At 40.1% G+C, this 27,659-nt stretch overlaps 2 protein-coding genes and 1 long non-coding RNA gene across 3 annotated transcripts in view; 2 read left to right on the top strand and 1 right to left on the bottom strand.

Annotated features, from left to right (window-relative positions):
* The window catches only part of AHCTF1 (AT-hook containing transcription factor 1), a 44,372-nt gene extending 29,846 nt beyond the window's left edge, over positions 1 to 14,526 (top strand). The window contains exons 28-38 of the mRNA XM_071739133.1: positions 42 to 237; positions 1,256 to 1,450; positions 2,702 to 3,131; positions 4,007 to 4,109; positions 4,978 to 5,084; positions 5,684 to 5,868; positions 6,866 to 8,747; positions 9,477 to 9,610; positions 10,073 to 10,176; positions 10,694 to 13,435; positions 13,764 to 14,526. Of these exons, the coding sequence (XP_071595234.1) occupies positions 42 to 237; positions 1,256 to 1,450; positions 2,702 to 3,131; positions 4,007 to 4,109; positions 4,978 to 5,084; positions 5,684 to 5,868; positions 6,866 to 8,747; positions 9,477 to 9,610; positions 10,073 to 10,176; positions 10,694 to 10,886 (3,529 nt within the window). The 3' untranslated portion in view covers positions 10,887 to 13,435; positions 13,764 to 14,526. The remainder of the gene's footprint in view (positions 1 to 41; positions 238 to 1,255; positions 1,451 to 2,701; positions 3,132 to 4,006; positions 4,110 to 4,977; positions 5,085 to 5,683; positions 5,869 to 6,865; positions 8,748 to 9,476; positions 9,611 to 10,072; positions 10,177 to 10,693; positions 13,436 to 13,763) is intronic.
* A 1,018-nt stretch (positions 14,527 to 15,544) lies between these two features.
* On the bottom strand, positions 15,545 to 25,352 carry SCCPDH (saccharopine dehydrogenase (putative)). The gene is made up of 12 exons (XM_071739135.1): positions 25,057 to 25,352; positions 24,702 to 24,814; positions 23,767 to 23,847; positions 23,166 to 23,295; positions 21,984 to 22,033; positions 19,718 to 19,848; positions 19,179 to 19,296; positions 17,945 to 18,064; positions 17,765 to 17,821; positions 17,126 to 17,237; positions 16,175 to 16,256; positions 15,545 to 15,735 (listed from the first exon to the last, which is right to left on the bottom strand). Exons 1-12 carry the CDS (start codon positions 25,271 to 25,273, stop codon positions 15,630 to 15,632), a joined length of 1,317 nt encoding a protein of 438 aa, XP_071595236.1. The 5' UTR covers positions 25,274 to 25,352; the 3' UTR covers positions 15,545 to 15,629.
* A 605-nt stretch (positions 25,353 to 25,957) lies between these two features.
* The window catches only part of LOC139794054 (uncharacterized), a 33,528-nt gene continuing 31,826 nt past the window's right edge, over positions 25,958 to 27,659 (top strand). Inside the window, exon 1 of the long non-coding RNA XR_011724931.1 lies at positions 25,958 to 26,191. This is a non-coding gene — a long non-coding RNA (uncharacterized lncRNA). The remainder of the gene's footprint in view (positions 26,192 to 27,659) is intronic.

The raw sequence follows: 27,659 nt of genomic DNA, 5'->3' as shown, positions 1-27,659 counted from the left end.
TGTTTGTTTATTTTCATATGTTAAATGGTGTATCTTAACAGATTGCTGGATTTGGTGGTTCGTCCTGTTCCTTCCTGTTCTGCAGCACAGGGTGCTGACTGGCAGTCTCCGTACAGAGCTTCTACTTCATTCATGGCATCCAGCCCACTGAGATCACATATGCATGGTTCCATCTCACAAAAGAACTTTTCAGGAGCATCAGAGCTGCATTTACTAGAAACTCCTCTTGTGGTTAAGGTTTGTATTTAAAATGAAAACACCAAAGTATTCATTACAAATGCTGTTGGATTCAAATTGTGGAATATTTTCAGTATGCATGTGGCTATTTTCTATACAGTTCTTTTAGAAGCAGTTTATTGGGAACAGTTTTGAAGTGGGAAAGTTCAGTTCTAATTTAGTAGCAGTGCAGTATGCATATTGTCCCATAGCTTTGGGGAACACACCTGGTTTTATTGCATGGAACAAAGTAGGTGAAAATTGGATTTTTCAATATACCTAGATAGTTCAAGATGCAATTTGTAGCTTCACCATCTCATTACTTAAGTTCCGTAGCACAGTTAGACTTCCATACCTACAAGCTTCAGTTTCTTGATCCAGTTAAGTGAATGACAGCTGAGTGATGTCAGTTAAGTGAAGCAAAAACACTTTCCCTATCTTCTTGGTGCTGATCTTTCTGCCTTTGCCTAGCTGAACAAAGTAGTTTTGATTTTTCTGTATTATAACTATTATAATTTTTTTTTTCCTTATTCAATACTGTCCATATCCTTAAGCTAGTTCTATTATCCTCATTTTAAACCCTTTCAATTCCGTAAAATCTTTTTTGAGCTGAGGTAGGAAGACCTGAATGCTTCTGGATGAATGTGTGTGGGTATTTTTATGGCAATGTCACTTGATTTATTATAGTGTTAGGATCAATTAATTAGTGAAAAAATAAGACATTTTGTGTAACGGTGTTTTCAGTCCCTGTCTCAAGGGTAACATTTGAAGTTGTATGCCTTCTAGAAGAGAAAAATTTACTGGGATAGGAGGTAGTATTTCAGTAAACAAGGTGCCATATCCTTGGGAGGATTAATTTGAAAAGATGGCATTTTCTTTTGGCAGTTAAAAAACAACAAAAAAGCCAGTAGAAACAAACAGCACAGTGCTGAATCAATAAGGTTTTTGTACCTTTGGAAAAAGAGCAGCGCATAGGCAAAACTTTGTCCTCTCCTGGTACAGACTGTTTGTAATTTAACAATTTTATTTCTCTTCCTAGAGAGCTAAAGTTTTGGCCACATCTTCTGGTTTTCCTGGGTTTACTCCTCAGTCTATTCTCAGATCCAGTCTTCGCACCACACCCCTAGCAACTCCTTCTGCATCTCCAGGACGATCAGTTACTCCTCCTCTACGAGCAAAGGAACCTAGAATATCTTTCAGGGAAGAGAGCTCACATGCAAAATGGACTGCTGGGGTAAGCTGACCTGTAGCTACTGATTTTTACAGTTAAAAGGCTTTATAGACTGTGATTTGATTAAGTTTTTCTGAAAGTTAGCCAGAACTCTTTCTATTCAGACTTGGAACTGCAAATTGGAATGGCAGGCTTGAATTTGGACAAAGCAAATTACATTCAACCTTCTGTAATGTCACATGCCAGCAGGCACATACTCATAATAAATGCCAGTGACCTTGGTGGTTTTTGCTCAAGTGTTGATAGGAGCAATGAGTGTTCCAAATGGCTCATTCAGCTTCCTGCTCTGCCTTTTCAAACGGTGGTATGGCAGGATGGTAAGGAATAGAGATGTTTGGGCTTGTTAAGCTTTGTGCAAGCTTAACAATGACTCAATCTTGAAGGTCTTTTCTAGCCTTAGTTATTCTATGATTCTGTGAAAGATTGGGTTTACTTAAGGTATGGTAAAAATAAACTCCTGATGAGGAGAGCTGTACCGGTGTCTGTTCTCTAGCCCTACAGTTTTTGGATTTGTTTCTTGCCTTATACCAGGAGTAGCATTTGTTTAGTAGTCAAACGAAGTTGATCCATCTGAAAGTTGCCCCCTTCTACTCCTCCTTTTCTTCTGTCAGTAGGATTCCATGATTCAGGTCATCATGCAGTGTTGTACAAAATTCAGGGCAGACCAGGGTCATGAGGTAGTATTTGCATGTATGAACTTTCCATACGACTAACAAGTTGGCATAATCTATTTTTATTGTATCTTTTGTTGCCTGTTAAAGAGCTACTCAATTGTAACAGGAGACTCACTCTCCTCCTGTATGAAGTTCTTACTACTAATGCAGTGGGGCCAGAATAATTTACTTTTTCCACACTACAGGCATGGTGAACACTAAAATATTTCAGTGGTACATAGAAGTTGAAAAGGCGAGCATAAAAAACAAAAAAGACAACCTCAAGTTATGGTTTTCAGTATGAAAAGTTTCCTCTTCCTGAAAACACAGTATTGATACCAGTGAACTGCCTTGAGATGACAGTATAAGCAGGCACTTCCAAGACCCACTGCATCTTAATTCCCTAAGTTTCTGAAAACTCATTAAGCAGTCAATAGTGTAATTAATTTTACAACCAGCTTAAAAAGCTAAGATAGCGCTAGAATGAGAATCTAGTCCATTGTCATGCCATGCTTAAGGTGACATTTGTAAACTGTAGTTTGTTCTTTTTTTATTGCTTTGACAAAAAGCATATGCATGTTTTTTGGTTTTTTTAATTCAGGTAAGAGGAGATAATAAAGCACTAGCTGGAGCTTCATCTGAGCATCACCATGGAGTGGTAGAGAATGCTTGGTTTGAAAGTGGAGATAAAACAACTCTGCTTACTCTGAGCAATCCTGAGGATGATCATGCTGAAATGGAAGAGTCTGCAGAAAATGTACCTGGAGATGGTTTGGACAATGTGGATTTCAGCCAAGAAAACAGTAACTTCTCTGTCAGGTCAGACCAAACTACTTTGGAGTACCATGATGCAAGATCACCTGGCGATTTTGAAGATGATGTCATCTTTGTAGCTGCTAAAATAGCTAAATCTTCGACTGAAGAAACTGCTGATTTACAAGAATCAGAAAAGGAGGAAGACCATGAAATGGCCGAAGTTAAACCTTTCCAGTTGAAACAACCAGTTTCCTCAGAACCAGGAAGACAAGCTGGTATATTTCTTCCTATAATAGTCTAAGTTTCTGATGTTTTTGGAAGTCTTCAGAAGGTTAAATTGCTGATAAGTGCAGCGGTTATGATGAGTGTTCATGAGTGTCCTGGATATTTCCTTGTCCTAGGCTTTCAAAATTGCCACTGTTGTGAGCCCTTTCTTAAGTATCCTGGACATTATGAATTTATACTGCTTTTGCCTGAACAGCTTGTTGCTGTAAATAGAGCTGAGAGGCAGCAGTGATTGGTGTGAGTTTTGAGAGGGAAACAAGCTGAAAATGTACACTTTTGGTCATGGTATACTTCTGTAGGCTGCTCATTTTTTACAGCAGGTTTAGCAGATGTAATGCTTTGACTTAATAGATAATTTGTTTTCTCTTAGCCATCTCCATGTTGTTCAGTTAAGTCGTTTTCTTCTGGAAGTGAGTCTCCTTGTGTATCTGCTTCTTATTACAGTTACATGTACTCATTTTGCTGCCTGAACAGCTTGTGCAAACTTTTCCAAACCTATTTTAGGTGGTCTTTTGTAGTTCAGCTCATTCCAGCCAGTCTAGCTGCTGAGGATCTGCTCATATGAGCAAGTCTACTGGAAGGTTACAAGTGATGTAGCTCACTAGCTGGTGAGTGGTGATGAAGAGCTGGGAATGAATGACTCTCACTGGAGAGTGATTGTTGCTTTTGAAGCTCCTCAGCTCCTTTTCTTTCTGAAAAAAAGAAAAAAGGTCCTGATACAGGCTCCACGTATGTAAGTAAAAGTTCTCCAGATCCGAGTGTTTGTAGTTAGATGCAGAAAGGCTGACTTTAAAATCATACAAACATTTTAGAAGAAACAATGTTACATGCAATAGGGGAGTCATCCATCTGTCTGTTTTTGTAGGATTTGTGGAAGAACCAAATGCAGATTTTCTTGCCCTTCCTGGGGATGGTAAATTGGTGTTTAAAACTGCTGAGGCTGCTCCTTTTGGGACTGCAAGTGAAGGGTAAGTTTATAAAATAGATACATCTTTGTATTAATGCACTGTGTAAGTGCTGGCTTTCCTGTGGCTGAAGCCTGTGATTTTGACCTGATGTTTGTTTGTTCCTGTGTTTTTAAATGCAGGGGCTTTCCTACTCCTTTCTGTCTGTAAGCAGAACAAATTTGGGATTGATGTAAATCCAGTTGACTCACTGTCAATTTCAGCCTTTTTTCTCATTGCAGACACTATGCAATGAGAAATCTTATGCTAACAGCCTCTAGAAACCTTTTTACAGTTTGAGGGCTACTAAACAGATAACGTGAACATAAGCCCAGCTTTTGTCTGACAGTTGCATAGTTAAAAATTTCACCTGATATTCATGTTACTTTAGGGAGTTTATTTTGAGGTTTGGATACTTTCTGGCAATATTTTATACACCTGTTTTCTATTTTCTGTGTGCTTAATTAGCGTCTGTTTGTTATGGAAAGGGAATCAGTTTTTTCAGTATGAACTTCAAAAGCTGCAACTGCTTAGATAGAGAGAGACTGTTAGCAATGAAATATCCCTTAATTTCTAAGTGATATCTTACACTGGTACAAACTGTTGTTCAGTTTATTCTAAATCTTCAGTATAGCAATTCTGCTCTTTCTACAGAAGGCAAATAATAGAGCAGTCTTTAATACATCCCCATGGTTATCATCTGCTGTTGAACAATGTCGAGTATTTTATTCATTGTGTTACAAAAGGAATGTAGAAATGTTGTACAGGAATTTCTAATTTATATTGCTCTGTTCTGAAGCTTGAAGATTCTACCATGAGAAAAAAATTTGTAAAGCTCTTCAAGGTTTGTTTTGAAGCTTTATGGCTAATTTCTCTCTTTCTCTTTATGAAGTGAAACAAACCACGAGGAGTCCAAAGCATCCTATTCATCCAAAGAAAAAGCCATACCAGTCTCAGCAAAGCCACAGCTTTCTGAATCCCTGCAAGCAGACAGTGAATGTACGTATAATACATTGGAGATGTTTTGTGAGTTAAGGTAGCTGAACTCCTGAAGTGAAATGTGTAATTTGCAGTGCCACTACAGGTGTCCCAGACTGAAGCAGTGCTAGCGTGTTCCTGCCAACTTTGATGAAGCTGTAGAGAGCATGCCCTCCTCAAAGAAAGTGCTTGAAGAAAATGCATAGTCAATGTTCCTGTTCTCAGTAAACAGAAAACTGATAATATTTAAAATATTTGAAGGAGAGACCAGTATTTATTTAAATATTGTTCACCATGACTTATTCATGAGCTATGACACCTGCTGCTTGAGTTAGTATTGTAGAAGATGATGCATCCTGTGATAGCCTATGTTTCTGAAATTTTCAAATGTCTTCAAAAGGTTGATTTTTAAATTTATTTATTTATTTATTAATTGTGAGGTTCCTCATTGACCATACATACAGTTCTGGCATTCTAGTTTTTGGAGAACACCCAGTTTATGTGGCAGGATGGACTGTATTGTGAACTGTATTGTTGGCTCCTACTCTTTCTGTTACTTAAATCTTTTCGTTAACCTAACTGCTATACAAAGTATTTAAGGTTATATATATCTCTTCCAGCTGTGATAAATCTACTTGACGATGAAGATGTGGTTAGTACTCATTCAGAAAACCACCTCGAAGAGAAGTGTGTGGATTTACCTGAAGAACATAACCTAGAAGTAGCCGAAATTGAAGAAAAAGTTGCTTTTCCACAGGAAGAAATAACTGTTTCTAACAGTGTTCCTAAAACTGAAGAAAGTAATGTAAGTGAACTGTTTTTCTACAAAATTGGAAATACTTTGCAAGTTGAAGATGGTCCTGTCTTCCTGACAAGTAGAAGGCACAGAGCAACACCTCAGCTTCTTTAGCTAGTTAGCACAAGTTAAAACCATTACACAAGGGCAGATAAATTTTTTTCTTGTGCATTTTCTCTATCTAAAACACAGAATAAAACCTGTCAAGACTTGGGTATTTCAGAGCTGCAGTAGTGGAAACAAAATTAATGCCTAGACTATTTTTAAAAACAAGTGTGCATTCATTTGGCTCACTAGAACATAGAGGATTGGGCAAAGGTCTTTACACATTGACTATGTTCTCTTGACCATCTGAATCACTTGAGATAAGTAGCAGATAATACTTTTTCTCTACATGAAAGCTTAAGTGTCTCATGTGGATCTAGAAGGGAAGAATAATTGCTTAGTACAGGGAACTACAGAACATGAGGTGGAAGTGTTCAAGATACACATCCTGTCTCATGCAATCCAAGTGATTCCTTAAAGCACAATGTTGTTGGATGTGATAGCTGATCAGTTTAACTAAATGTTGCAGTCACAACTCTTGTGACTGAAACTTTAAACTTTGTGGACATAATTGTATTTTACCCTGTTAAATGCAGAGTTGATTGCTCTGTGTGGATTTGTAGTCAGTCCATAAAGTACTGCAATGTGATGATTCCTGCCAGTGGTGTGTACAGCTTGAATTTTAAAACTCTTCACTTTGTGGGTGGTGACAATTCATTAGTCATGAAGAGGAGTATCAGAAATGGAGCATGTGATTGCACACACTGCATACTCTGTTCTCTGTCCCTTAAATGCATAACACTTTATAATAGTACATTGTATGTTTCTAACCTTACATTCAGGGATGATCTGAAAAGAAAAAGAGCATTTCACTGTCCTTGTGTGGTTTCATATAGCTGTGTGAAGATAATTAGTCTGTTTGGTAATTAATAATGCATTAACAGGCTTTTTTTAACTTTAGGTAACTGAAGAGATTGTGGTGAAGGCACAAACCTCAGAAGCACCGTGTGGATCCTCACCATATAGTGAACCACATCCATCAGGCAATTTTCAGTACAGCTATGATACTATAGAGCAAAAGTTTGCATCTGATTTGCCTGATAATAAGGATGGTGAATGTGATGCAGCTGAGGGAGACGGAGAGCTTTTTATACCTCAGAGTAATTTTACTCTAGTCTTGGAAGGAGAAGAAGGTGAAGTGGAGATGGAAGACCCTGCAGGAATAGATGCTTCTAAACCAACTGGCACAACAACAGAAGAAAAGCCTGTGAACAATTTAGGAAATACTGAAAGCCAAGAACATGTTACAAACTCAGTGTGCACTGTAACAAATGATCAAGAATCTCAAAATACTGCAGAATCACTCCCATATGTGCCTGAACCTATCAAGGTAGCTATTGCAGAGAACTTACTGGATGTAATCAAAGACACAAGAAGTAAAGAATTTACATCTGAAGTTGTAGAACAGTCTATTCATGAAACCATAGGTAAAAAGGTAACCAGATTCCAGAAGGCAAAAGCTTCCTTAATGACTGTGCCAGAAGGAGTGGAAGATGAAACCAGTAGACATCAAATAGACCTTGTCCTCACTCCTAGAACACGCACAAGGAGACAGTTGAGTAGAAGTATTCCACTGGCAGATGATGAGCATCTACTGAAGAAAGACACACCAGTTCTGTTTGGACTGTCTCCTAGGAGAAGTACCAGGAGAACAAAAGAGGCATCTGAGGCTTCTGGACTTCAAACAGATGAAAATGCTCAAGGTGAGAAAATACCTGTGATGCCTGTTACTCCAAGAAGAGGTAGAAAGCCTAAATCAACTAATTTAGAAAAAATAGAAAGCAGCCATTCAGATGGACAAACACTGTCCATCAGTGTGCAGTCTGTAGCTGTTACTCCAAGAAGAGGATTGAGAAGAATAAGGGAAGCTGCATCTGAACTCTTGGAAGAGGCTAAAGATGATGCTTCTTTTGCTGAAGGTAGCATTATTGCTTCTGTTACTTCCAGAAGGACTAGAGGAGGAAGAGGTTCAGCAGGAGATCAAGAAACTGGCCAAACTGACACTGATCATAAGATAAAACCAGCAGTTAGTCCCAGCAGAAGTGCAAGAAAAGCAAAAACTCTTAATTTACAAGTGACTGAAAATGTTGTCAAGGATCAAGAGGTGCTGCCTGGTGACCATGTCCTTTTATCTGTGCCAGCTAAAAGAGGCAGAAGAAGAAAGATCAGTTCATCTGAAGTCTCAGAAAGTTCTGACCTTGATCAGTCTAAATCATCGCTTCCTCAAACAGAATTTAAAACTCCTGTCACTCCTAGAAGAAGTGCTAGGAAGAGGGCACAGAATCCCTTGGCCAACACAGAATCCCTCAGTACTCAGGAAGACACACATGCAGGTGTGAAAGTGGAAATCCTTGATACTCCTAGAAGAACGAGAAGAGCTGCACATGCTAAACCAGAAGAACTGGATACTCAGGAGCCAGCACCTGCACAGCTAAATGAAGAACCAAAAGAACCAAGTACACCCAGGACTGCAGTGAGGACAGGGCGTCGGGGCAGAAAGAAACGCTTGGTGCTGGAAGATGGCACAGGGCAGGAGGCCTTCCCTGAAGCACCTGTTGGGAGCCCTTTGCTGCTTGAAGACACAAACCCATCAGGCCATGGGAAAACCCCAGGAACAGACCGAGTTACAAGAACCAGAGTCCGCAAAGCTGCCATGGTTCAGAAACTGACTGCTGAGCAAAATGAGGCTTTCATCATCTCTTCTCCTCTCACAAAGCTGACTATTGAGGAACACGAGACCTTCGTTTTCTCTCCTCCCCTCATAAAGCTGTCGAAATTGGAAGGTAGGTGTGGTGCACTATGCTTACGTGTAAAATGGGGCATATTACTGTTTATAAACTATAGAAAATGGACTGAGGATTGCTTTAAGTGTTGTAAAAAATGTAACCGTACAAAACTAATCTTTTTTTTTAACTCTGCAGCTGGATAGTTGTGGTGGAAACATGAGCAGGAAACATGAGTACAGTGAAAGGAAGTTTTAATCTGAATTTTCTCATTAGATTAAGTTAACATCAGTTTTGAAAACTGGAGGGTATCTTAGTGTGTGATTACCACTCCTTCCACCCAGCAGAGAAATAAAGGAGGCACTTTGAAGTTATGTTCAGTTTTTAACTGGAAATGGGCTGCATCTTATAACAAACTAGGCAGTTGTTTAATTATGAGTTTGTTTTTCATGAACATGTACTTTGTAAGTGAAATTGCAGCACAGGACTTTTTATTACACTACATGATAAAAAATTTTTTTGAGATTTTTAAGTGCCTCTTGAATGGAGTATCTTTGATTATATAAGTGCAGGTAAAATTTCTACTCTGGTTTATCATTGTTTCACAATTCAGTGTAAAAGATTGTATTCCAAGAGGCAGTTACTAGGGAAAAAACACATTGAGTTGTTTTTAAACCTGACTGGACGTGTTCTTTCAGAAAGCCTTTGTGTTCTTGATTATCAGCTGTAATTTAACATCACTGTCTCTGTGTAATGTACATGTGTGTTAACAGTGCATTGTCATTATAGATGGAAAAGAAGACATTCCCGTGCAGCTTCAGGATATAGAGCCGGACTTGACTTCTCAGTTTGTCTTCTCTCCCCCTCTTTTGAGATCAAGGACAAAAGATATACCTAGCATTTCCCAGATTGTGAAAGAATCAGTAAGTAAAAACTCTAGTTGCTTCGTGTTCTTGATTTTTGCTCTGTGCCATTTTTTCAAATCATACTTGGCAGTGGCTTGCTTTTTTCCTTGAAGTTATATCTAAAAAGAGAGCTTTACATTAATGAGCTTAACAATTTAATTTTTTTTTCCCTTGATGAAAAAAATTACTACAAAAATCAATTTTGAATCTGTAAGTCAAGAATTAATAAGCATTCCTTCGAGTTCAACAAAAAGCAGAGCATCTTTCTTTAAACTTAGTGGTGTGTTATTTGTTAATCCAGAATGTGATCTTTTGTTATGGCACAGTAGTTCAAGATGCAAGGGGTTTTTTTGCAGAGGGAAACTGTACTGCTTTTGGAAATAACTTTGTCATGACTTCTTCATGAAAGAAACATTCCTTTGTATTCTGTAGAAGTGTAGAAACTTGGGTGTGAGTAATGTTTGTGTTGCTTTATTCTAGGAGCTACCAGCTAAAGAAGAGGATGCCAAATCCATAGAGTCTGTGGGAAAGCAAAAATCGAAGAGAGGCAGAACTGCAAAATCCAAAATGAAGAAAGCAAGCAAGTATGAACTTTTGTTTGGAATAATTATTTGCTTTCCTTTATTGTGGTAGTCATTCAGCTCTTAACCCACCTAACTTCCTTATTCTGCTGTGCAGTTCTGCTTGGACTTCACAAGCCTGTCCAGCTTGCTGGTATAAAAGGCATCATTTTCCTCATTTAACAGTTTAGTTTTCTGCTGGAAACAAAAGAGGGAGGGGATAGAAAAGGGCAAACAGATACTGCTCTTTGAAGTGATGGCATGCTCTTATATTGTGAGAAGTTCTTGTTTCTGGACTGGTTTTCTTGTTCCTTTTGGAAAACTCTTCCTATGAGGACATTTGCTGTGATGGGGCACTCTTAAAAGATCATATAAGTAGGGGCTGAGAATGCTTGAGGCAGTTTGGTAAGGACTGAAAGCAAAAAGAAGTTTATTTATATACTTTTTCTGCCTTGGATCTGTCTACAAAGAAACCCAGAAATAGTTCTTTGATTATGATGTTGTAATGTTGGTAATAATAAATTTGGTACTTCATTTTCAGAACCACGAGAAAAGAAGGTTCTTGGTCACCTCCACCAGTTGAAATAAAATTCATCTCTCCTTTTGGAAGTCCAGTGGATGGAACAAAGAATAAACAGAAAGAAACCATGGAAGTGGTAGAGAAGACTCTACGAAAGAACAAAAAAAGACTGTCTAATTTTCCAAAGCCAGTTGTGCGCCGGAAGATACTGTAACTGTTTTTAAGTTTATAATGTACACCGTTGTTTGTAAAGTCATCAAAATTGTGTGGATTAGTTAAAAAAAAAATCACCTAATTTGGAAGAGGTAATTTATATAAATTATTGTAAAATTTCATAAAAAAAATAGTCTTCAGTAAGTAACTCCATATGGAGTGCGATTTCCTCAGTCAATGCAGTTTTCTATTTTATATTAAGACTTCATACATTTATATAATATGTAAATACAGCTTATTTTAGGATTGTTAAATAAAAATGTATACTTCACAATATGCTTACTGTCTGATAGCTTTTTGAGGGAGTAGTGGGTTGAATGGCCTTTACTGCTCAGAAATTTTAATGTTGGTTTGCAAGAGTATTTAGACCCTCAGAAAGTTTGCTTAGAACTCCTGTAACGAGTAAACATTTAAAACATATTAGTTAAAATTTTATAAATTGTTTGACCTGGCACAAATAATTGGGCTCACAATACAAACTGGTAATTCTTTACATTCATGCTTGAGTTGTACTGTATTGAAGTCAGAATGTAAACAATTGTATTTTAAGCTGTGCAATATTTTTTGTATTTGTCTTAAACTTTGGAAAAGCTGCTCTTAAGTTCATAAAATAGATCAGACCTCAGATGTTTCATTATTTTTTACAATTTGTTGTCAGCAAAAAATTTCCTGTATAGAGTGTGCGATGCTTACAGTAGCATATCAAATTTAAAGATATACTACCCACAAACTTTGAAATTTGAGCCAAAATTATTTTCATAAAGTTAATAGGAATGCTACTTTAATTGAAATAATTGTCTGTAAACATGTTTTACGATATTTGAAGCCTGCATATCACAGCACTGAAAACTTGATGGTAAAACTAACATAATCGTCTGGAAAAGGTACAAAAGTGTACAGAAACCATATTTTTTAATAATTATTTCATTAATAATCTTGGGTTATGGAGTAAATTTCCATATAAAGCTTCAATTTGTAAAAATAAATTCAAAAACCTATTCTTTTAAAAGCAGGCAGGGAACTACTATTTTGGTGTGCAGTCTTTTAAACATTGAATTATTTTTATGTATGTTAATTTATATGGATGCAACTTTGAAGACAACAGAATGGTGGAGCCTGACATTAAACTTTTCAATTAGTAAAACCTACTACAGTTACTCCAAGAAATAATTTATTGGTTAACTAATACCTTCTGCATAATGGATGAATGTATTAATAACAGACTAAGCTTTTACGGGAAATTTCTTCTGGGGTTGTGATTTTTCTATCTCAGAACAGTTCATTCTAGAGAAGCAGTTGCATGTGCTGAGAAATTTTTTCCTTTTTTGTCTTTGGGAGTATTTATGATTAAATGAAAGCTTAAAAAAAATTGCCAAATGTTGACAGGGTGAAAGTGGAGTTTGAGTGAAGCCTTTTAGTTGTATTGGTAGTTACTTGCTCTGAATATTTTGTACTTGAACTACAATATAAATGTGGTCAAACAGGAAAGTGGGGGAAAGTTCTAGCAATATTTTTTTAAATTCACATTGTACAGAAATCCAGTGAATAGCTCAGGAAATGGGATAAAAGATCAGACTTCAAAACTAGAAAAGAAAATATGGCCTATCTTGAGTATATATTTTATGTAGCACACAAGAGTATTTAAAAGCATATATATATATATATATGTATACATATGTATGTGTATATATATGCTCTGATTCCTGGTCAAGTAGAATTGACTGAATAAATGCTTGTGAAGATTGCTTAATAGGATTTTAACATCTTTCTGTCATTTATACTTGAAGTATATTTTTGCAATGAAAGTCAAGTGGGAAAAATGGAAACATATTAGCCAATTTTATTAATAATTTATAGTTATTTTTAGCCTCTGTTTTATAATAGGCTCATTTGGCAGTGCTTTGGAGGAAAAAAGAAAGCAATAGTAATAATGAGGAAATTGGCATGTGATTTGATAACTTCCTAATGCTTTGTAAAAATCTAGTTATTTTTTTTACTTTAAGGGAATTTTAATCTAATTATAGGTTTTCCTCCATTTTTTTTTTTCCAATTTGTTCTTGATTGCTGACCAGTTTCCCCAGGGAGCAGTTTTAAAAGAACAGAATTGCAAGCATGGTGTGTAACAAGGAATGGAATTTCAGAAAGTTGGAGGAGGTAGAAGGATATTAAAGCAAAACCAGGCAGTGGTAATTTTAGAGCCTGAGAAAAGGAAATGAAGCAGTAACAGCATGAAGATGGCAGCTCAGCATTGAGTTTATAATGAAGTGGAGAAAATGGATTTTTCTGTGGAGGCTAAGGATAAGGTCTGCTAAGGATAGAGGTGGAGAAGATTTCAGCAAGAGGAAAGAGCCAGTGCATGGGCTTAGTGCTTCATGGGCTAAGTGGAGGAGCCTGCCCTGAAGATGACAATTGCTTGGGGATGAGTGGCTGAGCAGGCTGGGGATATTAACAGAGCTGCAGCTTTTTCTCAAGTATCAGAGGAAGGTAACACTCATGGTGCCAGAGAAGGACATAAGGAGCCTGTAAAGGGAAAGAGGGTGATGTATCATTGTGTGGGATCCATGCAGAAAAGAGCAGTTCCCAAGGAGCTAGTTGGTACAAGCTCATCACTAAACACAGCAATTCTGAAGATTTTCTATAGAAAATTACATTGCTTGAGGGGTGTGTTTTTTTTTTCTCCCCCTAAAGAAAAGCTGGAATCCTGATGCATTGGCTTTGAGTGAATGTCAGATAGGTAAAAGCTTGAAGGTAAACTGTGCATCTGTACCTTTGGGGCTGTAACCCCAGAGAATATTCTGCTGCAATATTGGCTGCCTTGGGGTATTTAACTCACCTCTCAGAAAGAAGAATTAATGTAAGGGCAGATTTTGTTTTCAAGAAACACAGAGGAGATAGTAACAAAGAGAAAATGAACATTATTAAGATTAAGGGCTGTTGTTAGGAGGGAATTTGAGAAGGAAAGGCTCTGTTGAAATGGCTCCCTGAGATACCTCAGAGTTAGCATAAATATTCCTCAGACTTCTCTTCAAATGTTCAGAAGCCAGGGCTGATGACAGTATTAATTCCAAATTATAAGATGAAAGAGAAAAAAAGCAAATCCTTTTTACTTTTGACAGCCACTTGGTGCATAAAGTGGCTTCATTGACTTTGACTCATTTGCCTTAATATTTTTACATGCCCAGTGTGCAAATAAGGCTGCAGATAACGAAGTCATTTAATCCCCCATCAGAACTTCCTCTCAAGGAAGACTCGGGGTTGTCAGCACAATAAATTTATTTGCTGCAGTTCCATCAATTCCTGTGTGACTGACTAATCCTAAATAGCTTAGTTCATAAGTTCTGATGGGGGAAAAAGCTACAGTTAGAAGCTGTAGCTTCCATTGTCTCTTGTGAATTGTGAGGCAATATTTGCAACCTCTTAGCCTAGGCCAATCTGAAAATATTATAATAGAATTTTAGGTAATAAGTTTTTTTTATTCTGTTTTTACTTTTGTCTTCTGTACAAAACTTGCAGGTTTCCATTCCAGGAATGCATTTTTCACCAATGTAGTAATAATGAACCTCTTTGGTATGTTTGGAGATAAATGTACTGTGGTTTCTTTTGAATGAAAGCTGTTCCTAAAATAAAATGCATTTTCCAAAGCATTTTGCTATGTGGATGACCAGTATGTGAGGTAGAATGAAATAGGAAAGCTCCTGCTGTGTCTGGTCACTCAAATCACTTATTCCTGGTTCAGGAGGAGGCTTATCCCACGGGAGTCACTGGTGTGGGATGCATTGCTGTTGAACTTGGTTTAAATCCAGACTAAAATAGGAGTTAGTGAATGAGTGACTGCTTACATTTTGATACTACAATTGTAACTTTAATACACAAAGAAGCAACTAGGTGTGCGAGTTCTAGCAGCTCAACAGCACAAGCACCTACGACCCTAAGGATCCAGGCACAGGAAAACCTTTGGGTTTGGTCTGGCCTGTTGGCCTCACAGTGGGTTCCTGAAGGACAAGAATGGTTTGCTTACCCTGGCAGGATCCAACAGGTACACAGGCCAGGTAAGATTTTAATCAAAGAACCAACTAAGACAGTTTTAGCTAATACATAGTGGTAGAGTGGTCAGTTAATTTATCTTCCATTAACATTCATGTAAGTGTAATGTAAATGATGGACATTTGTCCATATGTCTCTCAAATCAACATACCTTAGAGTAACAGTACAGTCAGCTGATCTTTGTAATAACCCAGGAAAAAAGACAAAACTATTCCTTAATCTCTGAGAAACAACTACTCATTTATTTCACTATGGGCACTAAGGCTTTGAAAATAACACCATGAAGTAACAGCACCTATTCCAAAAAGGCATGAGGAGTAACCAGCAATTTCATCTGCTAAGGCACTTTTTCCAGGTCCTGCCTGATTTCAATAGTTGGGCTATGGGGAAACGTGAGAAGGCTGCAGTTAATTGTGAAGCAGAGGCTATAGTAGTTTCATTAAGTAGTAACTTAAAATTTAGATGAAACAGAACCTGTTAAGTCACTGCTTTAATACGGTTGTGAATTAAAACTCAGTACCCTTCATGGGTTTGCTCACTCATGCAAACAGTATTTATAATTTTAACTGGGTTTTTCTTCTGTTTTTGCTGTAAACAATAGCACAGTGAAACTACTTTATGATTAGGCTTTTACAGCCACATGAATTTTATTGGAGTTAGACCCAGGAAAGGTGTAAGTTTATACAGTTATGTTTTGACTTCAGATTTCAGGCTTGCTAATAACAGAGAACTCAACACCACGTTTGTTGAGGCGATCAATCAGTTTTGTTTTGGAGAAGGCAGCTCCTGGAGAATACACACCACCCCTGGTAAGGAAAATTAAAAGAGAAAAGCATTAGTGGTACAGTGACTGAGTGACAACTTTTTGATGTCAAAGATGTGCTTCCCCGCCTAAGCAAGAAAAAGCCACTTTGTCACTCAGGAAAGCATATGAGGATTTTGGCAAAGTGGTCATATTCTGTAGGTTCATTTCTACATCCAGCAAACTCAACAGAACCATTCAATTAGCTGAAAACAGTGGCACTGATGCAACAGATGCTGCAAAAGCAGTACTAAAAGCATATGACTGCATCCTTTCAAACTGAAAGGCAGATTAAGAGTAAGTGGTTTTATATCACCCTGTGGTGAAGTATCTCCCTTTTGGTGAGGCAACACAGAAATCCCCAGGTTTATGAGATCTGTATATTTACATATACACCCAGTAGCTTGGAGGGACATCACACTTCTGCATGAGACAGTACTTACTGTTTAGGCAGACAAGCTGCATCTTCCAGAAGAGACACAGCTGCTTGAACCATTGCAATTGGAGTGGCAACATAGCCAGGCTCTGACAAAAAAACCAAACAAAAGATATACAGTGTCTTGAAACACAGAATGTAATCTTGCTCTTACCTACAGCATGCTAAAGAGTAATCTCTTTGGCAATGACACAGCTTTCCCCAATCAAGAACAGCTTTTTTACCTGGTAATCATCCCAAGTCACTGGAGAAGTTCTTATAATACTGCTTATAATACAAAAACTGCTTCAAATACAGGCCTAGAACCACATAACAACCAACAATCACCTCTTCATTACAGCAAGAGCTTTCCACATTCTGTGCCTAAATTCAGACTTTTGCTGTGAGACTGTTGCATTCAACTATAACTCTAGTTATTTCAAGAAGATATATATATATATATAATATATATATATATATATATATTCTATACTTCATTAACTCCCTTCTGAATATAAATTGCTGCTGTCTCCAAACTTTAGGTGTCTTCTCCTCTCAAAGGAATGATTGAAGCATAAGTATGTTATAGCTAGAAGTGATACTGTTTAAGATCAGTTTAAGATCAGTTTAAGTTCACTCACAGGGGGCTGCAAATACAAAAAAGTGAGTCCAGGCCGTAACAACTGAAAACTATCCTTAAAGCACTCTCCTTTTAACTGCTCTACTCTGCAAAAATAAAACTTATAATGAGGAAAATGGGAAGGAAAGAGAATGACAAGCATGTGAATGAACTGGCTATTTCAAAAAACAGAGCACAATGAATGCTAGTACCCAAGGCAAGACTCTGTAAAGGCTGCTGACTTTGTCCACGTTGCAAATGCTCCCTGAGGGTGAAAGGAATAGCAGCAGAACCACAAATCTATTATTTTAGAGTAGGGAATGTGAGTCAAAAGCAGTTAGCTGCTGCTACCATACATACCTGGTCCCTTCACCTCAGTGCAGATCTTTACGTTTGGTTTGCCATTCTGGGGATCTTGCCCCTCGCTGTAACCCTCACCAAAAAATGTCATTGTAAAAGAGGTTCCATCCATCTGCAGTGGACAAGACAAGTGTGGTCACCAAAACAGAAACTCATATCAAGCAAGCACAAGTAGTAAATGTAAGAATCTCTTATGCCAGTTACCATGACTTATCTAAACATGAGAGCAATTATTTTAAGTTACTGCTTAAAAGGTACAGTCTAATCTAAATTTTAAGCACTTCCACTTTGTTGGAACTCTTATTGTTCCAAAGTCCATTTACATTCTCAGTGTTTTTAGTCCTGGAGTTTTGCTGCTCCATCTCCCTCTGTCATCATTGACAGACAGAGTGCTGTGAGCCAGCCACATCAATACATCAGACCCAGCAACATGATTCATTTTTTCTCATATGAAGTTCCACTTACTTTAATGTCTAACAGCAGAAGGAATTATTATTTAAATATTCTAAGCAATTTGCACAGGCACACACATGTGCATTTAGAAATTATTTATTTGAGACCAAGCAGTTGACTCTGCATTACTATTCTACCATTACTATAACAATTATTCAATAACTGTGATGGAAAATAGTCAGTTACCTGTTTCTGGGTTGGTCCTTTCTTTGTGAAGACTCCAGCAGAGAAAAATTCTGGGTACTACAGAGTAAGAGGAAAAAGGGGGGAAAAAGCCCATGAATACGAAACACTAGCAGTAAACTACAGTGGAAAAATAATCTCCAAACACTTAGTTCTTAATTGTTTTGTGTTTTGAATACTTACTTTTGTCAGGAGTTTTCTTCCAAAGTTAAACTTGACCATAAGAAGAAATAGAAGGCCAGCAAACATCAGCTTGATAACAGAGCCAAGACCACCTACGTTCGCATAAGCGCTGTATTGCACCTGAGGCAAGAAAATCATTTCAGTGATAGCATTTACATTAAAATTTATGCATTATTTCATTTGTAAAAACAAATCTAGTCCCAAATCCAACTCTTTGATAAAACAGATAGCTCTTTAAATAGGGCCTTGAAGAATCACCTTAGTCCTTTCCTTTTTCCTTTCCTTTCCCCTTTCCTTCTTCCTTTCCTTTCCCTTCTCCTTTCCTTTCCCCTTTCCTTCCCCTTCTCCTCTCCTTTCCCCTTCCCTTCCCCTTCTCCTCTCCTTTCCCCTTCCCTTCCCCTTCTCCTTTCCTTTTTCCTCTCCTCTCCTCTCCTCTCCTTTTCATTATGCTTTATTTTAAGACAAACTGAGGCTTTAATATTTTAGAGCTCTGGAACAGCAATGGCATTAGTAGTTTCCAAGTATATTTTTAGAGTGCTATCTCAACTTCATCTCTGAACTGATGTCTGTGATCCTGCACAGCTGCTACATCGACTGTCAGTGCTGTTCTCCCCTCAGGAAACCATGGGAAACACAAACTAAACATCTTTTCCACCAACAACACTTCACATTGCCTTTACTTGGCACAACAGAGACCCAAGTGTCAAAGAAGTCTCCAACTACAAAGAAGCAGGATGAGAACTCTTTATCATAAAATGTTTACTGACCTGACTATAAACAGACTACAATTACAGTGCTTAACACACAATGAAAGAAAGCCTCTGCAAAGGACAGAATATGTTGTATTTCCCCAAAATCATGATGCCTACCTTTCAAATATTTTTGTGCCTGAAAGCTCCCATTCCCTACCAATACACACCCTGCAGGAGAACCCTGCAAAAAGTTCTCGTAACTGTTATGCTAGCAGCACTAAGCAAGCTCATCAGTATCAAGTAGCATGAAACAGGCCAGTGCACCCAGAAGAACCTGAACCAATCAGGTCAAGCAGCTTCCAAAGGCTGTCAACAGAACAAGCCTCCTTCTTTACAGAAGGAAAAGCACACTGTAGTTAATTACTATTTGCCTGACTCCAGAAGCCCTACTACACAGATTGGACTAAGACAGTTATTACATACATGAGAGATCTGTAAAAAAATTGTAAAAAAGACACAGTATACAAGTAACAGTAACTTACTGGTGTTTCCTTCAGCTCTGTGTGCAAATAACGTTGAGACCGTTTCACAACAGAAACATCAGATCCCATGAATGGAATGGAGTATTCTTTGAATTCCTTGTTGTAAAACACAAATCCTCTGCAAACGCCAAAGGTCAGAAAAAATGCTCAAATGTTCACATAAACTGAAACAAACTTATTTTTACTGCCCTAACAAAGATAGCATATTCTCCTCACATTTCATGTTCCTTTTCTACTCCTCATTTCTGAAATGAAACTCAAGCTTGCCATGTTACTAAGTGGCTCTTAGAACAAGAAACCCAGTAAATGCTCTTAGTTTTGCAATCCCTGCTAAATGCTGGGACATGTTCTTTTTTCAGTAAACTATGAACAAATCAGCTTAACTGAACCTCAATTCTGCTAGAAGAGTATATATAGGTTCATATTATATGAAACTCCTACATGCATCTTTTTAGTATTTAGTAGTATGTTAACAATCTATATAATAACTGTTGGAACTGTTAGAAGACAGCATGTTTCACATCTCATGCTTCTTATACCTTTTTTTAAGTTTTGCACCAATGACTGGAACAGGGGCATATCCTATACTTTTTCGCAGCTTTCTCAGGTTGTCTTGATCCGCGAGGCCATAAACAGCTGACTTCCAGGTCCCATCATGTACACAAGTACCCTGGGGACACATCATGAAACAAATTCAGTAGCTAAAGGTTTCATGTATTATTTTAATAAGCTTAGAATTATTAAATATATTACACAGTATTACAATTATTACATATATGTTATATGATTACATTCATTTAAGTACTGTGAAATGTGGTGTGTTGGCCCTGGCTGATGCCAGGTGCCCAATAAGCCACACAATCACTCCCCTCCTCAGGAGAACAGGAAGGGGAGAAAATAATATGGAATAAAAACCTTGTGGGTCAAGATAATGGCCACAAGTGGAAGCAAAGGAAAACAAATGACTTATTCTCTATATCCCATCAAGCAAGAGATGTCCAGCCACCTCCCAGGAAGCAGGACTTCAGTACAACTCATTTCTCTTAACTTTTGTTGCTGAGCAGACTTCATATGGCATATCCCTTTGGTCAGTCTGGGACAGCTGTCCTGGCTGTGTGCCCTCTCCCAGGATTTTGCCCAGTTTCAGCATATTGGTGAGAGGAGAATGTTGGAGAGACAGGCTGGATGCTGTGGGAGCACTGCTCAGCAGCAGCCACAACACTGCTGTGCTACCAGCACCTCTCCTGCTACCAACACACAGCACAGTGCTACCAGGGCTGCAGTGGGGAATATGAACTCCCTCTCAGACAGACCTAATAAATCTCCACCCCTTATTCCATACCATTTGCATCATGTTCAGGTCCCACATAATTTAATACATAGAAGTGTGTGTATATATATATATATATATATATATATATATTTATACACAGATACATATATGCGCATATGTATATTCTAGATATACCACTGTATGTAACTCTTATCCATGAAATCCCTTCTTACCAACACTTACAACATCAACACTTACAGTACATACTTAAGTCACCTATACACCCAACATACAAATCTATGCATTCTCATTAACTACTGTCCCCTCCTTTAACACAGAGATGTTACATTCCAGTGCTTCCACCACTCTCCCAGATGTTCTCAAGCACAGGCTGTGCGTTGGGCTCCATCTGTCAAGATGGATGCTTAGGACAGAAGAAGCTTGTTAGGCACTGCCACTGGCTTTGTTTGGATCATTGTTGTATTATTTTAATAATGAGCACACACAAGTCTCAGGAACCAGACAGGATCCCCATGGTAATGAGGGAAGCAACACAGAATCTCACCAAGCCACTTTCCATCATCTATTGGCAGTCCTGGCTAACCAGAATGGTCCCAGTTGACTGGAGATTGGCAAAAGTTACTTCCATCTACAAGAAGGGCTGGAAGGAGGATCTGGGGAGCTACAAGTCTGTCAGACTGACCTCGGCTGCCAGGAAAGGTTACAGAGCAGATCATCCTGAATGCCATCATGCAGCACATGCAGAACAACAAGGCTATCAGGGCCAGTCAGCACAGGCTCATGAAAGGCAGGTCCAGCTGGACAATCCTGACCTCCTTCTATCACTTAAGTGGATGAAAGAAAGTCTGTGGATGCTGTTGGCCTAGACTTCAGTAAAGCCTTTGACAGCTTGATGTCAGGCACTGGAATTGGCTGAGTTACCAGCCCTTGAGGTATTTAAAAGACATGTAGGCATGGTGCTTTCAGACATAGCTTAGTGATGGACTTGCCAGTGCTGGGTTAACAGTCGGATGGGATGATCTTAAATGTAATTTCCCACCAAAATAACTATATTATTTTATGATTCTGCTAGATATATTACATATTATTGCAGTTATTACACATATGTGTTGTGATTATGTGCATTAAAATATATTAAGACAATCTCCCTTGAGCAAAAAAACCAAAACCAAACAGCCAAACACTAGGCTTACTGGACACATACCAGGTACCTGTTACAGTGTTACCTGTGCATGAATCCTTCCTGCAACTCTGCAAAAAACTTAGTATTTCTTAACACAGCTTAACACAACAAAGTTTAGGTGGACAGCCTATGCAAATAAACCTTACAAAAGTGTATTTGCTCGGGATACTATTACTAGCTTCTAAAGAATTAAGTTCTTCAGCTCATCAGCAAAGAACCACCAACTTGTTCATTGGTCTGAATGAATATAAAACCACATATTCTAATGTACTGTGGTGAAGCTACCACAAATACCTCTGAGTTTCTGAGAAGGTACAAACCAACTAACCTCAGGTCCAGATTTCACTTTCAGGAAACTTTCGACACCAGTTAAGGTACCTTTAAGGGAGGAGAAAACATTACTTGGCACATAGAATAGACTGAAACAGAAAAGAACAATTTAAGTGGGAATGGGCCTGCAATGATCATCTGGACCTACTCCAAATATAAATCACTAGTTCACTAAGCTAGAGTACACTCCTGTAGACTCAAATAGCTTGCCACTGATATTACTTGAAAAGGCAGGGTCACATCTTTATCTCAAAGTAAAATAAACTAAGATTAAGCCCCAATGAGTTAAAAAGGAAAAGCATATTAAGAGCAATATTTTATTTAATTAAGAGATAAAATATATTTTTATTCAAAACAAGTATCAGACATAAAACTATAACCCACATGAGCAACCGGAAACTCATTTCCATGCCTCTCCTCTCCCTACAACCAGATCCAACTGAGTTTTCTTAACTGGAACCTCAAATACTCTCCAAGGTAAAGCAATGCCACTTAACAGTTTTAATAATATACAAAGGAAACCATTTGGATACTCTTATCAGCACTTCCAATTGAAAGTCAGACCTGATGAATGACACGTCCTCATTTGAAATAAGGATGAAATACTATTTGCACAGAATTAAGTCACCTCACGTATTTTCTCAAATATATGTATGATTTTTCAGTCATTCTCTAGCTGCTCTTAACGGAAAAGGCACTGTATGGCACTGTCTGTCTACTTACTACATACAACAGCCTCTCAGCACTTGCAGTAGAAAAGGAAAACTTAAAAAATCTGATTACCCAGTAATTTTTGACTGCTTTCCTGCAGCCTTCCTGTCCCCGCTCCTCTTACACAATCTGTAAGATTCTCATGGCACAAAAGGCAGTGTGCTGAGGCTTGCCTAGGGATGTCCATGTGCTGACTGAAGCTGCTGACAACTGAACGTTCTGCTCTCTCACTGAGCAACATGACCTTGAATCTCTCCTCTACCTAATGACCAATCTTCTCCGATCTAATGGAAATGTCACTTTTAAATTTTTATCTATCAGATTTGGCTGAAACTGGTCAGCCGGCAAAGGCAGGCAAAGAGAGAGACTGAAAGTTTCCACATCAACACTGCTGCTTTAGGAAACCAGATGAGAGCATCATCTATGGTTGTTTGTTTTGTTTTTTTTTTCACTATAAGGTCACAGTCACCTTTCAGCTTGTCTCTGGTGTACAGCACTCCCATATCAGCTGGTATAGAGTCAAAGCCACAGCTTCCGATGACATATACTCCCTTTTCTGCAGCTTTTGTGTTGTATTTCAGGTACATTCCTTCCAGAAACTAAAACACAATCAGAACAAATATTTTAAGCAAAACAATGCATTTGGCCATATCCAATATTAGCCATCAGCAATTCAGTATCATATCATAGCACTCTGCATATTTCAAACCACTTACAAGCATCTTTAGGACAGATGGATACTACTCCTGCTCTCTGGCATAGAAGTGTCACAGAAGTACAAAGTGATCTACACAAAATTCCAGTGTAGAATCAAAACCGAGACTTAAAGCAGTAATCAAAAATTCTGGATTTCCAGAGAGAACTTGAGAGGCTCTTGTCTAAATGTCCAAAATTATATAAGCAATACACACTGGTGTATTTTAAAATAATTAATGCAGCTTAGAACTGCTGATCAGGAGGCGGAATTTGCCATCATGTTCAAAAACATTAGCAGAAACATGAAATATACTAAACAAATACTCCTTTAGCAGATGCTTGATAGACAGCTGTGTCTTTCTACTGTCACATACCTGAGGTTCTCCACTGATGTCAATGCAGCTTGCACCATTTTCAACACAAGCTTCTACCACAGGCTCTCCAAAGAACCTATACTACAGGAGGAAAGAACACCACACATAACAAAATAAAGCCCATACACTATAACTCATCCACCATGCTTTATCTAGCATTTGTTACCTACAATAAGAGTACACATTTAGTGGCTATTGATTTTGTTTAAAGGGGCAAAAAATGTAATAGCCTTTCTGGTTTTGGGGGTGGGGAGAAGGAACATCATAATGAACTTCACCACTAGTAATGGAGTTTGCTGAGCAGACTTCTCCACTGCATTTCTCTCATAAGAACACCAAAGCAAATGAAATGTATCGAATCTCAGTTTATGCTTTTGCATACATCAGCATACTCTCTGCTACTCTTAGTGTCAGAGACATTGTCAGGACCCAACTTTCAGCTCTTGTACTCTGATCCCCTATAAAAATGCTGGAAATACTGGCGCCCTAAGTTTTAAAGGGGACAAGAACTTAAACCCGCGTAACCACAGGCTTCTTTTCTAGCACTATTTTCAACCGTAGCAACACTTAAAACATTCTGGCCCAATCCAGGACTCCCTACCGCACAACTGAAACAATCAGTTTCTTATGCTGTCTGTGAAGGCCTTAAAAAGCCCCAACCCCCTGCTGTATTTTCGTAAAAACTGTCCGTGAGTTACACCACCCAGAAACCCTGGTGGCCTGGGCGACTGCACTACACGAGCCACATTTATCTGGACGGCTCCTGGAAACCCGGAGCCCGGCTTCCCGGTAGCCCTCTCAGCTCCCCCTGCCCCAATGATCCGGGAGCCCGGCAGCCAACCAGCCTAGAAGCGGCGGGGGACGGGGAGACGCCGCTGCCGGGCCGTGCCGGGAGCCGAGCTCGGCGGGATCACCGCCCGGATGAATGCACTCACCGGGCCGACGCAGTTGAGCACCAGCCGGGTCTGCCTCGCCATGGCGGCCAGCGAGGCCGCGTCGCCCACATCGCAGAGCAGCACGCCGACCTCCGCCCCGACTGCCGCCTTCCCTGCGCACCGGAGACCGCGGTCACCGACACCGCCCGCCGCCCCGCGGGCGCGTCCCTTCCCTCCCCGGGCTGAGCCGCCCCGACACCGAGGGGCTCGTCGGGGTTCAGCTTCTCAGCCCTTCCCCTCGCGCCCGCCCGCCGGAGGCTCCCGAAAGACGGGGCCAAGACACCGGGACTGCGTGAGCCCCGCCGATCCCGAACAAACGGCGCTGCGCCACACGACCCCCGGTCGCGGCCCGTACCCAGCCTCTCGGCCGCTCGCTCCAGCACCGCCTGCAGCTTCTCCCGGCTCCGCCCGGCTACGGCCCAGCGCAGGGGACCGCGCAGTTCCCTGCTTGCCGCCGCCCGGGCCACCTCCTCCACCACGAACTGGCCGGTGAAGCCCGAAGCTCCGAACACCACGAGCTCGTAGGGCCGCTCAGGCGCCCCGGGCCCGCTGGCATCGCCGCTCGCCGCCATCAGGATCGGAACCGCCGCAACCACCGCACTGCCGGCCCGCGCCAGGCAGCGGCCGGTACCACGCGGCCCCGCCCAGGCCCCGCCCCCTGCTGGCAGGGGCGGTGCGCGAGGATCGCTCGCGGGGCGGCCGTTTGGGCCGTTGCGGCGGTTGGGGATAGTGAGAGGCGATGAGGGGCAGTGGAGAGGCAGTGAGGGGCGGCGAGGGGCAGTGGAGAGGCAGTGAGGGGCAGTGGAGAGGCAGTGAGGGACAGTGAGAGGCAGTGAGGGGCGGTGAGAGGCAGTGGAGAGGCAGTGAGGGACAGTGGAGAGGCAGTGAGGGACAGTGAGAGGCAGTGAGGGGCGGTGAGAGGCAGTGGAGAAGCAGTGAGGGGCGGTGAGAGGCAGTGGAGAGGCAGTGAGGGGCGGTGAGAGGCAGTGAGGGACAGTGAGAGGCAGTGGAGAAGCAGTGAGGGGCGGTGAGAGGCAGTGGTGGGCAGTGAGAGGCGATGAGGGGCAGTGGAGAGGCGGTGAGGGGCAATGAGAGGCAGCGGTGGGCAGTGAGGGACAGTGGTGGCCAGTGGGTGGCAGTGAGTCGTAGGCCTGCCGAGCTCCGGGGGCAGCACAGCCCTGCCCTTTCCCAGAGCAAGCCCTCGTCCCCTGCCGCCTGCCGTCACTGCAGCTCGGCCCCTGCCACGGAGAAATAACCTTTGCTCTCATTCCAACAAAGAGGTACAAGTGCTATCTCCCAGAGCCTCGGGAGATTTGTAACATACCGTGAACAAATAAAAGCACACCAAGATTCACCCAAGAGGTTTTAGAGTCCAGAAGTTCAAGCAGCAACGTTTGTAGAGAGAGGCCACCATTATCGGTCCCACAGCAGATGTTACCTCTCCTGATGACCATGGCTCGTTACTGAGAGTTACTTCTATTTTAGCGCAGGTAATATAGATGAATGGAGGACTGGTACTAAGCAAAAAGAAAACCTCAGTTACCTGGAAGTAAAATGAAAACTCAGTTTCCCTCACAACTACATCAAATATTTATGTTTTGCTGAACAACAAAAGCAGAACAACACAAAATTTGAAGTTTCCCTTGCGGTGGGGAGAAGCAGTGACCTTGCAGAGCCTCGATGGTAAGGAGTGTTTGCAAATGCACAACATGGTGAGATATGGTCATGTTTTCTCTTCTCTTCATGCCCAGGCTACTCACCCAGATTTCAGAGGCTCTAAGGAAGCAGCTTTGTGAGTTCTGTTTGTGAGATGCTTCCTGCCAGGGAGCATCTGCCATATATGAACAGTTCCTGACAGCTGCTTGTCTAACCTGCTTTAAAACCTTCAGTGACAGATGCTTTCACTTTGCTCCCCAAGCAGTCTCTGCCTCCTGCACTTCATTATACATATAATTGGAGACAAGAAGCTAGAGCTACATATCCTGTAGTTTCCAACTCATACTATTTCTTCTGTTTCTAGCAGACGTTAATGAAAGATTTAATTCCTTAGGAGTGTATAAAAAAAGATGATGCAAAGCTGGAAACTGCCATGCATCTCTTCCACCTTTGCTAGATTAAAAAGCACTAATTCTTTTGATCTTTTCTCACAGGCCACTTCAAACATACTTTTTCCTTATACTTCTCTGAACTCTCTCCAGCTGGTTTTCGTTTTTCCTTGAAATCCAGTGCCTACTACTAGACCCCACATTCACGCTGTCAGTACTAAATTAACTGAGGTTATGTGAGTGATGTGCCAGAGTTTATTCCTGTTTATTCCTGCCCCAAACATTTTTTGCACATCACACTGTTTGTGCACCTGCAGGTTATGATTTGTTTCACTTCAGAGGCTTTTTCAAATCACTGCTGTCTAGCCAGTCTTTCCACATCTCAGAGTTGTACTGGGGATGAATGTCCTTCCTAAATACATTTTAAACATCTCATCTGAGGTAGTAGGAGATCTTCACCTCTAAGCATTAGCACCAGCTCCTTGAGTAGTGTTGATGTGGTTGTTTGCAGGCCTACAATATCAGCTGTATCAGTGAAAAAGCCCAGTATAACAAAAAACAAAGAGTGGGGGAGGGAAAGACAAAGATGTTTTTTGTTCTTTTTTGATCCAGATCATTGTGTTGATCTGATATACAGAGCAACCCTGCAAAACCAGTTTGTTGTGTTTGAGGTCACTGAGCATCTTATTAGTCAAGCCTATTTCTTATTACCTTCCTGTCCTTCCTACACACTGGCATCATTTCCAGCTGTGCTTATAATAGAGTTGAACTCCTCTGAGCTACTTTCCTCTTATGCTCAATTTTTCTCTTCTGCCACTAGTTCTCAAACTTCAGTCCATTTTCTTATCCTTTACCAAAGCTGAAAAAAACCATGGAAGCAGTAAGTAATAGATATTACTCCCCCAATTTAAAG

The sequence above is a fragment of the Heliangelus exortis genome, chromosome 3 (assembly GCF_036169615.1).
Source record: "Heliangelus exortis chromosome 3, bHelExo1.hap1, whole genome shotgun sequence".
In the NCBI taxonomy this organism is placed as follows: domain Eukaryota; kingdom Metazoa; phylum Chordata; class Aves; order Apodiformes; family Trochilidae; genus Heliangelus; species Heliangelus exortis.
The sequence above is the reverse complement of the archived record's forward strand: the minus strand, read 5'-3'. Positions and strand labels throughout refer to the sequence as shown.

Bases quoted from the DNA above. Each gene is read 5' to 3' on its own strand.
- SCCPDH (XM_071739135.1), bottom strand. From the start codon at position 25,273: ATGGCGGCGAGCGGCGATGCCAGCGGGCCCGGGGCGCCTGAGCGGCCC. The intron at 22,034-23,165 runs GTGACTGTGACC...CCTCCCTTAAAG, and splicing joins CACCAGAGACAAGCTGAAAG to GTACCTTAACTGGTGTCGAA. The intron at 16,257-17,125 runs GTATGTATGGTA...TTTTTTTGTCAG, and splicing joins CACTGAGGTGAAGGGACCAG to AGCCTGGCTATGTTGCCACT.